At 35.1% G+C, this 17,818-nt stretch overlaps 1 protein-coding gene across 6 annotated transcripts in view; it reads right to left on the bottom strand.

Annotated features, from left to right (window-relative positions):
- scalloped (TEA domain transcription factor 1 homolog scalloped) overlaps positions 1-17,818 on the bottom strand; it is a 179,855-nt gene that overhangs the window by 120,703 nt on the left and 41,334 nt on the right. For 2 of the 6 annotated variants that reach the window (XM_018450890.1, XM_018450884.1), the window contains exon 2: positions 7,001-7,091. The exons of 3 other annotated variants lie outside the window; for them this stretch is intronic. In XM_018450890.1, the coding sequence (XP_018306392.1) occupies positions 7,001-7,091 (91 nt within the window). Of the gene's footprint in view, positions 1-7,000; positions 7,092-17,818 lie in introns of those variants that run through there. One more of the 6 variants, XM_018450887.1, reaches the window with a different exon arrangement.

Raw genomic sequence — 17,818 nt, forward strand, 5'->3', positions numbered from 1 at the left:
CTAGATACATCGGCACCTCCACTTAATTAAATCTTAATGAATAAAATATATAATAATGCGCTTTCAAAATCCTCAAGAGAAAACTTTTGCGCTCATTCCGTTTATCTTAAAAAAAACTTTTGTGGGGGGGGCTGAGTAGGCTGTCAGTCAGCCCACACACGTGTTAATAACAACTGATTTGGAAAATCATATTCACAGGATTTATGCGCTTTTATATTCACATAGTCTTGATTTTTGCGCTTCATTCTTTAAGGGACTTCCTTTTTGGAGCAAACAAACATATTCATCCCTAAATCGTTTAAAATTGCAAAATTACGTTATCTAATTATGCAAAAAATATCTTCGATTTATGCGCTAATATTTCCAAGCAATTTCGATTTTTGTGCTGCAATCCTTAAGGGACTTCCCCCTTGAAAGTTGAATCAAGAATCGTTGGATCAAGTGTATCGAGCTGAAAGGAGATTATATTGAGAAATAAAAATGAATCGATATCAGAGAATTATTATGCGTAGTCAGAGTTTTTAATTTTGCAATTTTAAACGACTTAGGGGTGAATATGTCTGTTTGCTTCTAGAGGGACGTGCCTTAAGGGTTGCAGCGCAAAAATCGAAAATGCTTGGAAATAGCAGCACATAAATCCTGTGTATTTAATTTTTCAAATCAATTATTTTTAATGGGTGGGGGGGCTGACTGATTCCCTACTCAGTCTCCCCACAAAAATTTTTTTTTAGCTAAACGGAAGGAACGCAAAAATTTTTGTTTGCGGATATGAATAGCGCATAATTACATAATTTTTTCATTAAGATTTGATTAGGTGGGGGGACCAGCTAGGCAGACGTAAAGTAAAACACGTTTGAATGAAATAATTTATAATAAATAAAGTCAGGCTCGTTTTATGCAAAACGAATAGGAAAGGTTAAGGCCGAAGAATGAGCAATGAAGAAGTTTTGTAAATTAAAAATATAATTTAATTTCAAATAACTCAAATAATTTAATTATAAATATCAACCCCTTTTTCGATTAGTTTCAAATAATTGTGTAGGTATAGGTACACGAACGTTTCAACTGTGCTAACAATAATCTTAATCGACATTAAGATATTAACAATGATAAAAATTGTAATGAATTTAACTATAGAATTAAAATTAAATTAACTATCGAAACATAAATTAAAAAACAAAAACGCGAATAAATTAAAATAAAACTCAAGTGTAAAAAATAATTAATCTTCCATCTACCATATATTACCGTCTTCATCTTCCATCTATGCTTAAAAGTTTTTATTTACAAATCTTTTCTCAATAGCATCACGTATTAATTTTTTTCGTGTAGTTATCTTTATTACTGTTTATTTTAAATAACAGTATGAGATATTATATTTAATTTCACGATAAGGTTATTTTATTTTATTTCATGATAAGTTTAGATTAACCTATCTAATCTTAAAAAATTATTCAACTATTTATTCAACTATTTAAATATAATAAATAATAAAATCTTAGATACGTATTACAACAAGTGATATTAACTTATGCTTCATGGAATCGTATATAATCTCCATCTGATAAATATATGTATATATATAGCATATTAAAAAAAAGTACCTCAATTTAAAAATTTTTTGAAAAAAATAATATTGTCATCTCTCTAATTTTTTTTAAATCTTTACTAATCACTTAAGCCCACGGAAAACCTTCTATGTACAGTGTTTCTATTTCTTTGTTGTAATTTCTTGACTCTGGTTATCAATTAGATTAAGGTTAACCACAATTGGAGCAGAACTGAAATTAGTTAATCCTGACAAGTTCAAGTAGTAGAATGTCATCCTTTAATCAATTCATGCTTTCATCGGTACGAAGAAAAAAAAATTCTTACAAGATATCGACATTAAGAGCACTTGTATAAAGAATATAAATTTCATAAACGGAATGCGGTTCCGCATACTTCTACCCGGAATAGAAGGTAGAACAAAGCTTTCATAGCAACGTCGATGCAATTATGTACACATCGTGCGAGAGAAAATGCTGTCAGACCAATCGTAAATCTTAAGGAGCGTACAGGATAACGATTCTCAAAGTCGCCCATCGTTAGATCACTTTTTCCACATTTACATTATACAAGGTGTCTCTCTCTCTAAACAATGATATTCTCTTTCAACAATATATACGTAGAGATATACAATATAACATAAGAGAATTTAAATTTTCTGATTAAATCTTAACATAAGTGTTTACATGTGTAGATAGAGATTATATAAAAGTATTTATATACAAATTTAATATTATAAAAATAAATGATCAGAAAGAACTACTTTTCTCTAAAAAAGAATATCACATTCAAGAAAATTAATTTAAAAAGCCTCATAAAGAGAGTACATTTTCCGAGTAAAGACCACAATTAGAATTATTAATGCAGCACACATGTAAAAAGAACACAATATTACATTAAAAAATAATTTCAAATTCTTGCTTTAAACTTTTAATTATTAGCGAGTATACGTGAAATTTTTGCGTAAAAGTGTATTTTCGGAGTGTGACTCGGTGATATTCGCGAATAATCGCGGTCGAAGGGAGACGATACGCGAAATGTGCCTTATCCATTGTTTCGCGCGATTTCGCGATCATCGCGCGCGCAAACCGATAAATCAAGATCCCGAAATGACCCGTAAAAGCCCGGGGGCCACGGTTTACGAGCCGGCAGCTCGTACTTCGGTGCAGGTTTACAAATACGTGGATCAATTCCGGCTTTATCGTTCCGACCGGCGGCGGCGATTGGCCGATCATTCCCGTTACGAAGCTCGTGTATGCACGCGACGCGTACACGCATGCGAGCGTGCAGGCGCACGACTCATGCTCTTCGATTAAATATTCCCAATGCATATCGCGATAATAATTCAGTTGCCACCGTCGCTCTCTTCGACCGACCCGACCACAGTAAAATATGAACACGAGACGTTACCGCGTTATTATGCGGATTAGAAGAGTCACGGATTCGCGCATAAGCCGAAACGCAATATTTGAATCAGTGATGTTAATACTAATTCTGCAATATGAAAATAGCACGAAGAAGCGCGGGTCTTATGATTCTTAAGAAAAAGCAGGTTTGCATTGTCTTTGAAATAATTAAAGAATCACTTCTCTTTAAAGAATTTTACAAATAAATTTAAATATCACCGTTTATAGAAATCCGAAACAATGAGTTTAGATAACTATATAACTATTATATATTTTCGTTGAATATTATAAGAACTATTAAAGATAAATATCAAAAACAATATTTAAAATCAATATACCTACTACTAAATTATATTTACCAAAAAATAATCTAGTTTTTGTTTAATTATATTTTATATGATCATACGATAAAATAATTCTATTAGAGAATTGTATATAATTAAGCACATTTATCTAATCTGGTAAGACACTAACAATAAGTAGCAAATCCTTTTCTCTTTCAAATAGAAAGCCTTTATGCAACGGTATTAGTCATATTTTAATCTTCAATGTATTTAGATACACAAAATTTTCTCTTGTGGAATGATTTTGCACAAAATACTTTCTTATATATAATTGATTTATTTTTATTTCTAATCCATCATTATACATAAATGCGTACCGTCGGATAAGATTATTTTCTCACAGATATTTTAGTTCGGATTCAAAAAAGGTTTATAATTAAACATTGTGGTTAAAACGACGAATCTTAGTTAGGAAATTCAATGTTGAATTATTTCGAGTGAGCTAAATCTTGAAGTCAGTCGGAAATGACTAAAATAGTTCACGCCAGACTATATATTTCAAATTAAGACTGTCAAATATATTAATCTAATGACTTTGTAACGTTTTGCCTAAAACAATATCTTCTCATTAAATTAAATATAAAAACAAGATCTTTTATAAACTCTAAGAGATGTATTTATTATTCTTTTTGTGTTCCGGTTAGAGTGTGACTATCTTAACATATCAGATTTTTTACGCCAGGTAAGTTAACGGTAAAATGCAGAATTTATATGAAATCTCGTACGCTTTAACATTTCGTGGCAGAAACCGTCATAGTATTTACATAACTATCAAATCGGCACGTTGAGAAACATCGCCGCCGTGCTGATATAACGCGAGACGCTACGATTTCAGGAGTCGGATAAGAATCGCACCGTAAAGCAACCGACGTCTGTCTAAATTTTTCTTGATGTGATTTAAGGTGCTAATTTTAACCGCGAAAACGTAATTAGAGGACAAGCGTTAATTTTTTTACATGACTACCTACCCGTGTAACGATCACGGTCTGGCGATTACGTGTGACTTCTACAAGTGTTATACGATCGAGTGTCTTTCAACACAGAAATATACACAACATACATACGCATAATACTTCACAGAGCAGGAAACATGAATAGACCAGAGACGAATACGACTTTCCAGGGCCGCAGCTAATAAATCCTTTTCTTTTAAGCTAAACTACATTCAAATAAAGAAGTGTTAAACTCGTTCTCTCTAATATGTAACGTCACAAAAGATTAATAAATATTTGAAACTAAAATTATTTTGCAATTCCCTTAATAAATATTTCAAATTTTAACTTTAATAATTTACAGAGAATATATTAAGATACTTGAATGATATAATAGCGCGGAGATATTTATCAGATTTTAAGATATTTTTGCCAAAACTGAAGGTAGCATTGGATACTGATAATTTATCACTGATAAATATATAAAATTAGTTTACAGTAACATCATAAGTTGGTTCTTCGTTTTATCGAGCATGTAACGTCAAAAATTGAAAAATTAAGAAGAGAAATAACATCCGATGGTGTTATCGTAAAAAGAGTGTTATTTTAAAACACGAAAGGAATTATCGCTTGTCGTCATTAAAGTTTTTTTGCTGCATCTTTTAAATCCGTCTCTGGAACGATTCGCGGCACGCAAGGCTACGGCAGAGGGGCGGAGAGCCGACAAAGGTGCCTTATCGCGGCTAATTTATATTTTAAGACTTACTACTACGCCGTCGTACGAGGAACGTGAAAAGTCTCGCGAAACTCGGCAAATAAATTCCCTGGGCGGCCGCGCTTTCGCGCTTGCTCGCGCGGGGGAGATTTATCAAAATTCCAGGCAACAATAAAAGAGGAGAGTCACCGAGGCGCAGGAGCTCGTTTCCGTAATCGCCACGAGGCGCGTCGGAGCGCGACACAAAATTCAAGAACGTGGGAGAGAACAAGATCGACAATGCCGGTAGGTCTCTTATCGAATTGTAAACGTTTAGCGCTCGTTAATGGGGAAAACGTGACCGCGATGTCATGCAACGCATGTAAGCTGGAAGAGCATTGCTGCGAATAGAGGAGACGACGCGTTATCGCCGGTCAACTCGTAGAACAGTAATGACGGCATTAGCAATAATTATCGTCACAAATTTATTATTCGGCTGAGGCTCACTCATCCATTTGGTATATTATCGTCGTCCTTCGCGATAAGAAAAGCGCGTATAACAAAAATGTCGCATGTCAATAGAATATTCTTAAAGGCATTTTTTATTCTAAACAAAATTTCAGATTCCCCTGCGATACCTTATTTAAAAAGATATTTAAAGATATTTTTTTATTTAGAATACATTTTCTTTCTTTAACTTTCGGCAGTGTGATTTATATATGTGGCATATTAATCTTATAATGTAGAGCACTACTCATTGTAAGAATGTTGATATACTGAAAAAAAAATGTAAAAATTACATAAATAATACGCATAAAAACACAATTTACAATGGAAATATATAAAATTGTACGTTTTTACAAATATTTCAATAAACTTAATTTTAACTGTAAATTTACTTTTACACAAATTGTTTAATTAGATAAAAATAAATCTATTTGTAACTTTACTTACGTATATAAATATACATCTTTAATAGTGAATTTCAAAAATGATTATAAATGCAACTTTATATAAAAATATTTTACAGTGTAACGTGGCCAAAAAAATCAAATTATTTAAAACGTTTATAGGTGAAAAAAAGTGCGTGGGAGACACAAGCTGAAATCTCGTATAAAAATTTAATCGCCCTCATGCAAATTGTACTGCAAAAGAGATCGGTATTGGAAATACAAAAGTTGCGTATGTGTATACCACTGAGTCTTTTCACCGTCGAACTGAAAAAACTATCTTCCTCGCATCTCTTCTTCCAGCTTTCCCGTGCAGAGCGCCTTTGCGCAATTCACCGAAGTTGCAATATAAATCATAGCGTCGGATCGCGTAGGCTGGCAGCAGGAACGCGCGCGCGGCGCTTTGAATGCACAACTGCATTTTGCAGGGTTTTTCTACCCGATGCCTACGATTTACGTAATGACGTCTCGAACAAAAATACATATGCCACTCCGTCTGAGCGACGTGAATAATGCCCTCGAACAAGGAACGCGGAATGAATTAGTCCGTGAAACAATAAATTAGTGGATAACACAGCTAACGAGTTCCTAGTGGAGAAATGTCACGGAGGAGGAACGAGTTTACCGTTTGATTCTTTGTAAGTATAACTATGGAGTAAATGTCTTCTCACGAATATGTAAAATGTGTATACGAAAGTATCTTTTTAAAACGTACATGTATATACATATAATATAAAATTAAAATTAATCGTTGTATGTCTGCATGGTTAAATAAATAAAAATATTTTTTAAATGTTTTTCTCTCGGATTTCTGCATATCGAAAAAAATATTAACATGCGTTATTGGTTATTGAGAAGTCGGAGAGTGCGAATACGTAAAAAAATCAATCGCAGATCGTGATAAAAAAATGAATGTTGCCTTATATCCGCTCACCGGGCGGTATTTAGTTATAAAAACTGCAGGTCGATAATTCCATGGGAAACACACTAGAAAACGATGAAAGAAAGAAAGAAAAGAGAGAAAGAGGAAGAGAGATAAAAAGAATAGGAGGCAAGAAGATTAAAATGATATATCTATGACCAGCCTGACGAGAGCCGGTAAACGCGATTATTATGCATACGTAACCTGGTATCGCGCCTGTCGAAAGCATACACAACATATGCCGCTCACATATACGCACGATGGTGAAACAGGCCGGAAAATGTGATGCACTTACCTGAAATGAAAAAGAAAAAAATTCCAGGTTAACATTGACATTCAGATTATATGTTTATAATTTATAGAATTAACAACAGTCGCACGTGCAAATGTGTTTACGGATACTAAAAAGCTGAATATTTACTAAATGTAAACAAATATTTATTTAGTACAAGTACCATTAATTTGATTTAACTAACACTTTTTTATTTAGTAAATATTTATTTACAGTAAGTAAATGTTAAGTTAAGACTATTCAAACAAATATTAAAATATATATATATATATTTTAATATTTGTTTGAATAGTCTTAACTTAACATTTACTTACTGTAAATAAATATTTACTAAATAAAAAAGTGTTAGTTAAATCAAATTAATGGTACTTGTACTAAATAAATATTTGTTTACATTTAGTAAATATTCAGCTTTTTAGTATCCGTTCAAACAAAAATTTATTATAATTTAAATAAAAAGTACATTTTTCTTTTAGTATATTTTTATTTTATATACGTAAACCTTATTTCTAAAAGTACAAAAATTAAAAAACAAAAACGTACACGACTAAAAAATACATTCGATTATTCACGTTTGTAAAAAGTTCTTCATCTATCTCTTCAGGTCCGACATCATAAATCGAAACGGCCGCGATGTATAAAATATTGCCATATCCTTATGTGCGGCCGTTTCTTAAATATATTTCTAGTGACTAATCGTGTTATCTCGGAGGATATTGTGGCAAAGTGCCTTCGATCTCTAAGTAAAGAAGACCGATCGTGTATTACGCGGACGGAGGGGAGGGGAAGCTTCTCGAGAAAGAGAAGCTTCCTTCCTCATGATCGATTAATGGAAAGAGCTGCCAATTCGGAACGACGTAACTCGCACCTTTCCGTTACTTCTCGTAAATGCCCATACCTTGGCTGCTGGCCAAAGCATCGAAGCTCTGCTTTATCGAATCGAAAAAAATATGTGTGTGTGTGTGTGTGTGTGTGTGTGTGTGTGTGTGTGTGTGTGTGTGTGTGTGTGTGTGTGTGTGTGTGTGTGTGTGTGAGAGAGAGAGAGAGAGAGAGAGAGAGTTCCATGTACTGCGATCGCATCTATCCCCCCCTCCTCTTCTCTCAGTTAATAGATCTCAACTAACTGATAGATTACTCGTAATTGTTACAAAGCGTGAGAAAAAGAAACTTAATTAGACAATGATTGCGCGGGCACCGCAAAGAATTTTATTAAGGAACGAAGGTTTTCTTTAAAACCTTCGTTTTTCTGCATCAAAAAGTATTACTCGCTATTACAGTTTTTGTTACAGCAATACGTTCTTTAGTCACAGAAAAAAAATAATAAATTTGGAGATTATATATGTATATATATAAAATCAAGAAATAAGTAATATATCTTATACAGTATATCTTTTAAGCACTCTCTAATTTTTTAGAATAAAATTCCATTTGAAAAATAGAAAGATTATCAAATTATTTAAGTTGGAGTGAATTCACTTCATTTATATGAAGTAAATTCTTCCAATGTATGTCATAAAATAAATATTTTCAATTAAAGAGTAAATCCGATATTTTCAACATAATTATAACAATTGAAAACAGTGGATATGTGCCAAGCAAGAAAATTGGTAATAAGCGGGTCGCATTGATCGTCATCTCGTTGTCACGTCGATGTTGTTTTATACTGTTTACTTTTTATAGAATCAATGTTATATAGAAATATCGTCAGTCGACAATGCTTTTTCCACATGTAAATGCTGACAAAAATCTGCGTATATATATACTAAGTTTAAATAATATTTTTAAATTTTAAAACTTTCGTCGAAGTCATTTTAACTGACTTCACTCCAAACGAATGGAACATTCATTTTATACAATTAGAGTTAAACATTTATCCTTAAAAAATGAAATGTCATTCCATTTCAAATGCATTACTTTTATTATCAATTGTAATGGATTTTTACTTGTTTTGAGTAAGATTTCATTTTAAAAAATTTAGAGTGTAAATAGTGATAACTATTTATGTTAAATAATACGTAAAAATGATAATGATAATAATAATATATTAAAATTGACGTTTCGACTGAGATATGCGAAATTTTTTGCCTTCTCTCTCTGCTTCATTTATTTATTTAGTTTTAATGCCCCTTACAAAATATTCGTATATAAATTACTTTATTTTAGAAATAATAATTTTTGCTTTAAAATCACAGATAAAATGATGTAGTATAAGGAAAGGATAAACTAGAAATAACATATACACGTTTGTTGTGACTTGGTATCAACTCTTGATACTCTCCAAATCTATGAATAAATTATTGTAAATATTTATCCGACAATTTACAGATACCGAATGATAATATGCACAATCTTATTACGTTGTTACGTAATAAGATTGTGCATATTATCATTCCAAGTACTGGAAAATGTACGAGAAATTACGAAGTCACATTAATTTATTATGCTTGATATTTATTTTGTAAATAAATTCAATGAACGAGTGTCTTTATCGTCGCCCTGTATGACCCGATGATCCTTATGTCATATTGCATAATGAATGAACGGGAAGCTCGAATACACATAAAAACATTGAAAATATTACAGAATCAAGTCACAAATAAAAATTAATATTAGAAGATATTCAACTTTCTCTATATGTATCCTTCAAAACAAAACTAAATGCAGATTGGCAACGAGTGATAAGATTAAAAAATATTAGTATTTATAATTTTAAGTTTTTTTTTGTAACATCTTTTTCTATATTATATTATGTCGCGTGTTTTAAGTAAAATAAAGTTATTATTAGAAAAAAAACTTTATCGTAGCTCCTTTAAATATTTATCAGTAAAAATAATAATTTACGTCATGGTCACAATTCCAAGGCTTTCGGTTAATTGATCTCTTTCTTTTCGAAATTAGAAATTGATACAGAGAATTCAGAAAAGCTCAGTTAATTTTGTCTAAGATTTGTAGGCGCGACCTTAAATTATTCTCGGCGCTTCAATCCGCAGACACACAGCATGTTCTGCGCGCTTGGAGATCGTTTCGCGAATATAAACGAACAATTTTTGGATCTCGGACAGCGTCACGCGATTGTTCGATCGAATGATCATACATCGTGCGATCGTGAACGAGAGACAGCTGCAGCAGCGAGGATACATTCCGCCTGGCGATTCACACTTGAGGTAGGCGTTGAACGTGGGCGCGTGTGCCTGTCTTCGCCGATTTAAATATTTAACTCCGCTTTAAACGCTGACAGAGCCGCTCAGCCACCGCCATTATTCGCGAATAATAATTCCCGCCGGTTGGGTAAACGTGGCCACGGGAAAATTAGACGGTCGTGAATCATCGGTACCGCGAATCGCTCCCTTGAATTTTTAGCGGCGGTGCGCGAAAAAAGACGGAGGAAAGTTCCGTGTACTCGATGAATAATTGAGATTGTCCCCCACGAATTCTATTAAAACGAGCAAGGGAAAATTCCGAGGAGAAATTCGATCAAGCTAAGTCGGCATCTGAATCGTATTTCGCCGAACGAAAGTAATGTGACTTTGTGGGAAAAGAAGAAAGATTCGATCGTAATTCACAAAAGTATCGCAAATCAAAAGAAAATAATTTCCAAGTTATCGTACACGTCATTGTTGATTTGTATCTTTCAGAAATTCTATCATATTGAATATACATTAAATGAATCGATGTAATTGAACAGTTTACTTATTAATAATATGAATATCAATATTGATGTAATTAAACAGTTTACTAATTAATAATATGAATACTATTAAGCATAATTAATAATCTATCCTGAAATAATCTATTCTGAAAAATTATAAAATAATTCATTCTGAAATATGACTTTATTTTATTGAGTCATCAATTTTGTAAAAGCTTAATTTATCTCTGTGAAAGAGAAATTAGACTTTTACAAAATTGATGACTCAATAAAATATAAGGTCATATTTCAGGATGAGTTATTTATAATTTTTCAAGATAGATTATTTATAATTATATCGCAGTAGCTGACGTTGAAAAAATTGCGATTGTCATGCACATGGAAAACGAGATTGACCGCTCACATCGTTTTGTACGTAATTTCATTTCCTACGAGAGAATCCGTCACGATCGCCTCGACCTTCTGCAGACGTCACCAGGTAGATCGAGCCGTCGAATCACGTTCTCACGTTGCTCGGCGGATAATTGAAATTGCACGCGAGCCAAGAAATCGAGAGCTCGACGAGAAGGCCAACGTCGAGTGGACAGAAGAAGAAAGATACCGGGAATCGTTTCCACCGCCGCACGTTGCTGCTGCTGCTGCTGCTGCTGTCGGTACTTAAACCACTTGCCAAAGTTCCCCACCATCGCGGAAACTCATTCATGGATTGTGACCGTTCGCTCGCGCTCTTATTGAGCCGACGACGTAACGCGCGGAAATATCAACCGATAATACACATCAACCGTTTCAAACGGCGCAATCACGATAGGTTTAAATCTGCTGATGGGCTGTCGATACTCTTACGTATTTAACATCTCGAGTACGTAATGCTTATTCGCAGTACATACATAGCATTATAAATAAGGAGAAAGGAAAGTTTCTACAAGAAATACATCGACAAAAAGCTATATAAATAATTAATATATATTGTATACAAATAAGAACGGATGTGCCAGTAAATTATTCAATATATCGATCGTTGGACTAGTTAATTTTTTCAGTGAATGATTATTACACTCGAATAACAATTAAATCTTCAATTTTCGAATAATGTTAGCATTTATTTTCCCTGTTATTCCAAGATCATTTGTGAAAATACATTATAATCTCCTCACATCGATTCACATGATTTGAGGAAAGAAAGAACGCAATGAAAAAATATATTTATTCTATTCTCCGTTTGCCTCTTCACTTCGAGAAGAATATGAGCTATAATTACGTGAGCGCTACGCGTGAACCTCAGAAAGACCTTAAGGGCTGGACGTGGATCCGCTTTTATTTTGACAGCAAGCATTCTGTTCGTGCGTAAAACCGCGCGACGTCAAGTCGCTGCCTTTCAGTTGGAAGGCGTACTCGACTATTTTAGCCGCGAAATAACTCAGTCGAGGGTTCAGTCGGGAGAGTTGCGACGTACAGAGGGCGAGAGACCGACAAGTGAGAGCAAGAGAAGGAAAGGGGTAGGCAGTGAGCGCGCCATGATATGTAGGTCCTAAAGATAGAGCACCCGAAACAACCATAAACCTTTTTATTTCACTCGCCGGCGTGCGTTTCTGCAGAGACCTGCACTCCCCGTGTTTGCCGGCGTCTGTTTTTTTTCTTTTCCTCTTCTCTTTCTTTTTTCACGATAAAAAAAAACTCACTGAAGATCACCCCTATTAACCTGGACCCCCCACCATCGCAAATTGAGTTGGGACATGATCAAAAATTTAGTGCTATTTTGTTGCTAATTTGGTCTTGGCTCTTCAGATTATACTCTTATATTGACAGCATCGTCGCGATACATTATACCGTAATTCGTCACATTTCGTAATTTCGCTCTATCCTATATACATGCTGTCCGTTAAGGTTCTCTTTCTAGATGTAGCAATAGCGTCACAACTTAACAATGGCCTCGAACGTGACTTCAATTATTACGACCAAATTAAGATTATTTGATTCCCATCGCTGAGCAATATTCAAAGAAGGCCAATTATACGTCGCTAATTACTGTTCGTTGTATTAACAAAAGCTTGCAATTTGATATGCTTATTAAGACCGATAAATATAATTCTCGTGTAAATTCACCGCGTGAGTAAACATCTTCTATCTATAAAAGTTCGGAAATACGATTAATCTAATAGCGCGAAGTAAAAGTGCTTCCGTTGAACGAACTTATTCCCGCACAGGCGACTCCGTAGTTTTATAAGATTCATTACAACGGCTACTTTTGTAGAAAGCTCTCTTAATTACCACCTGTAGCAATTATCGAGTCTCGTAATCGGACGATCGAGATATCGACTTTTGTTAACTATCGAGCATGTTTAAAGGGATAGTCCATTAGCCAAGAAATTTCTTCATTTTAAGACCATAACATTGTCAAATTTCGAATTGCTTTTATACAACGCCACAAATATTGTTTTTCCACTTAAATGAAAGCACAATTGAATTAATTCTCCTTTCAAATAAATCCATAAGTAAATTTTGTGATATATAAACTTAGAAATTTTAAAAATAATTTAATATAATTTCCTCTTTTAAAAAAATTTGAAATGTATAGAATAAAAAGAATAGTTTATTAAAATAAATTTAAATAATAATAAATCTATTATATCAGAAAATAAATATTCATGGATTTAGAATATAGACAAAATACTAAAAAATAAAAATAAATGAATTCTCTCGCGAAATAAAATTATATTTTAATTCTATATATGTAAGAAAAGCGAAAAACGTAATTTGTAGTTTAAAGAGTAAGTAAATTTTAGAACACATAGATGACTCGAATGCCATTTGTTGCTTTTGAAAAACGGATTCTGTGGCGGACATATTTATCATACACGAAGTAGAATATGAAGTAACGACGAAGACACGATATAAATGGCAATCGGCCAGGCTCGTATCGAACGAAATTGTCAAAGTCGATTACACAAAGGATCATCGCAGACACCGTTAGCAGTTTATCGAGTATCGCTGCTACGTTAAAATCCAATTAGAGACTGTCGTCGAAGTCTACGAATCGATCGTTGTGCGTCGTTATAAAACCAAGCGGAAGTAGTAATTATAGGTAAACCTTAATCGTATATATTTCATCCGATTTTTCTAATATCAAATAAATGAATGCCATGACAACAAAGATATGCAATTAATCGCTAATCCACCACTTGACATTCCTATGAAATGAAAACCAATTACGCCCAGCCTCGGAATCACGTCGAAGAGACACACTGCTTGTATGAGAAAAATTACATTTCAAGTGATGCATGTAGAATTTAAATTAAATAATAAAATCATCAAAAGAGAACGTGATGCGTTCTTTTCTGTACTTTCCTTATTTTTTAAAAATTCTTATAAATTAGTTTAAAATCATTTTTTTAATTTTTTGGTAAAATAATGGCGAATGAATTCATTCAGAAACGTAACTTTTATTCAAAACTGTTCATTTATAGATTAATGTGTAGTTAGGTTTAATCTTTTATCCAATGGGCTTCATCCACACTCAGAAAAAAATCTTGTTGACATGTGACCAACAAAAACCTTTTTGTTGTCCTGACCAAAATTTGATTATGCTAACAAAATTTTTTATTAGGGCAATACAAAAATTTTTATTAACAAAAACTTTGTTGTCCTAATCAAAAACTTGGTTATTATAACCAAATTTTTATTAGGACAACAAAAAGATTTTTGTTGATCACATATCAACAAGACTTTTCTGAGTGCATGATGATATCATGGGTGAAGCGCTTTGGGTAAAACATGGTTAAGCTTAACCATAAGTTAACCAGTAAAGAAAAACTGAGTCTATTGGAATTTCGCATTCGATTAAATAATGCAAAATCCAATCGTTCACAAATAGCTCCTTTTAAACGGATACGAGCGCAGTTATCTCGCTCGCAGTTATGCTCGGATTTCCATTCATTCGTAAGTGAGGCTCGATCGCCGTCGTTATTATGAAATATAGTCGTCGTTATACCGTTGAATGACGTCACGCAGGTGCGGCCACGAAGGTACCATGTGCGTTACACGTTCGCTTTAACGAGTGACTTCGAACCTGGGCCAAACAGAGCCAGGTTTGCGTTAAGTAACGATTATCCTATCACACTGATCACTTGGCGGAACGAAAAATGCATTCGATTTGCCGCACTACTAATTATAAATGAAAGTATTAATTTTGTAAGACCTATTGCAACGGTAGAGTACCTAGTGCGAACTCCGAGGGGCGGCATATTTTTTAAAAATCTGTATCTTCCGACTAGTCATTCATAACCGCATATTATAATAAATTATAATAAAATGTATGTGTAACTCCGTAATTACATAACATACGTAATAATTATAATGATAAGTTATATATAATTATACACATCAGTATCACTTGATCAAGCGTCATACTATAATTTCAAATTACATAGCAGCTTATATGGTTGTACAAGGATAAAAACGTGAGAAAACTACTGCAACACTCCAATCTTTTTCTTAATAATGACAAGAATATAAAATCAGTATGAATTTATCTTAAGATAACAAAAATTAATAAAAATTATATCAGTGTATAATGGTATAATAAATAATGTGAATATGTTTGTGAAAACTATCGCTAGCCAGATTTTCGTATGGTTGAGAGAAGAGCGTGCTTTCCGAGACGGCAGTACTCGACAGCAACCCGTTACATCTTACGACGTAAAGAATAAGTCTACGGAGCTGCATCTCACATCTGTCGCGCCCCTCCCCCTTCCTCCTTCCTCGCCTTTCGTGCTTGCATAGTCACTCTTTCTCCCTTTCTCCGTCATGCCGCATCCTACGGATCACGAGTGAGGAGGCACAAACCGGCCCGCCACAACACACCCGAACGTAAATACACATGAGATATATATATAAATAATATATATATATATTGTATATATACACATACATACATATATATGCCCTTACGTCTGCGTGAACTCATCGAGATGGAGCTCTAAGAGAAAGATAATAGAATGAAAAAGAGCGAAGGGGACAGAAAAAGAGAGACAGAGGGAGAGGGGGCGTCGATCGAGAAGCTACTTGACTGGTTGACCCCGGGGGAGCCGGGGAGCCCCCTTTATGTCAATTTCTCGTTATACCGCGGCGCTCCTTTCGCGGCGATGCGGGAAGGAACTACACAGTGCCGTGCGGTACTTAGTTACAGACTACGAAGATTAATTTTAACGCGATAAGCGAAGAGAGGAATAACGGATGATCGTACACGAGACGGCAAATAATTTTGCTCGAAAACGATCGATCGCTGAAGACGACGACGACGACAACGACGACAACGACGGCAGCGGCAGCGGCGTGGCCGCGTCGTCTCTTCTCTCCGAGTGATTTACTTCTTCTTATTGGAAGCCCGAAGATAGATCGTGGAAGCGCGGAAGAGGTCCAGGATGAGGAAGGGACGAGAAACGAAGAAGAAGAAGAAGATAGAGAATGAAGTAAAGTAGAGAGAGACGGAGTGATAGAGGGAAAGGGGACTATAGATGCGCCGTCTCACTGCATCTTCCTTCTCGTCGCCTTCCTTTGTTCCCACGCCACTCTCCGGACCCTTCTCATCCCCTCCCTCCTCTCCGCCTCCTCCTTCTTCTCCCCCTTCTTTACTCGCGGTCGACCTGGCCCCCTCGCCCTTTCGTGATTCACCGTTACACACAAAGGGGAGCTCGGACTTTCGGTGTAAGCGGATGAGAGGGAACGAGAAAGAGAGAGCCCGAGAATGAGAGAGGATAAAAAAGAGAGCAGAAAGGCATCGCGCGCCATAGTTCCAGGATGAGCCAGGATGCTTCTCGCACAGGTTCTTTCATGGAAGAAGACGCGAGGCTTGAAATCGAGAGGCAAGAATGAAGCTCTCTCGTGCCGTCGTGGTCCTTCAGAGCGTCCCCGATATACCGGAGCGAACTGAGAGCGCGCGGAAGGAGAAGAGCATTATAAAATCGCCATTCTCCACGCGAAAAACCGATGGTACAGGATAATCGTTCGACAAGTCGATTAGCGCGAAAGAACGACGAAGTAGGAGACTGTTCGTTTGTTCGAAAGGGCAAAGGTTGGAGGGAAAAATGAATACGCGAATTTTATAGATATATATACCTATATATAAAAAAGAACGATTTTGTTAAATCATCTAAAAACTTAAATGTAAAAATAATTTTGTAAGACCATCAAAATAATTATGTAGGAAACTCAAGGATGGTGAGTAATGCTGCAAACAGTCTAACAATCATCTTGAGTGTTTTACAAAATGATTTTGATAGCCCAATTATTTTCAGATCTGTATGATCTAATTTTTTAGAAATTTTTTCCATTCTTTTCGCGTACACACATTTAATCCTATAAAATTCAAGTAATATATACCTAATAAATACAAACTATACAAAATTATTAAAAATTTCTCTAAAAAAAGTTCAAATATTTGATACCTCAGATTGTTCAATCGTATATCATGAGACTACATCTATCTTTTTTAATATGTAAATAAAACTTTAATATTTACGTCCAAGAATACGATTTCAATTATATATTCAAAATTGGAAACGTAATGTCGTCAAATTGATCGCAACGACGAACAACGAGAATAGAAGAAAGAAACGGAGGAGATAGCGACTCGTAGAAATCGGAAGAAATTGACTGCAAGGAGTAATCGCGCGGAAGGCATGCGACGAAAAAGTCCGTTTGTAGGACGCAGCCTTTCGGCTGCATTTTCGAGCTGTGGACGAAATAAAGCGACGGTGGTCCTACCGGATAAATTGACCGGTAGCCAGGGGACGCGGATGAGGGCAGGGAAGAAGGGTAAGGGCAGACGAGAGGTGCACGATGCGGAGAAGTGCTATCATAAGAGGAGGACTACGGGAAGAGGTGGCAAGGGAGAACCATGCACCGTTCCGTGAGAGTACGCGAACGATAATTCGGAGCCGCGCGGGCAGCTCAAAGGACCCGCGGGACGATATATCAATGCCTTGCTTGCGGAACAATTTCAACTATCCGCGATATACAAAGAAAAATACCAAATCGAATGCCCGGAATAGCGGCGAGCGAGCCCTCTGTCCCCCCCCCCCCC

The sequence above is a fragment of the Mycetomoellerius zeteki genome, unplaced genomic scaffold (genome assembly GCF_001594055.1).
Source record: "Mycetomoellerius zeteki isolate Tzet28-1 unplaced genomic scaffold, Tzet1.0 scaffold30, whole genome shotgun sequence".
NCBI classification, from domain to species: Eukaryota; Metazoa; Arthropoda; class Insecta; order Hymenoptera; family Formicidae; genus Mycetomoellerius; species Mycetomoellerius zeteki.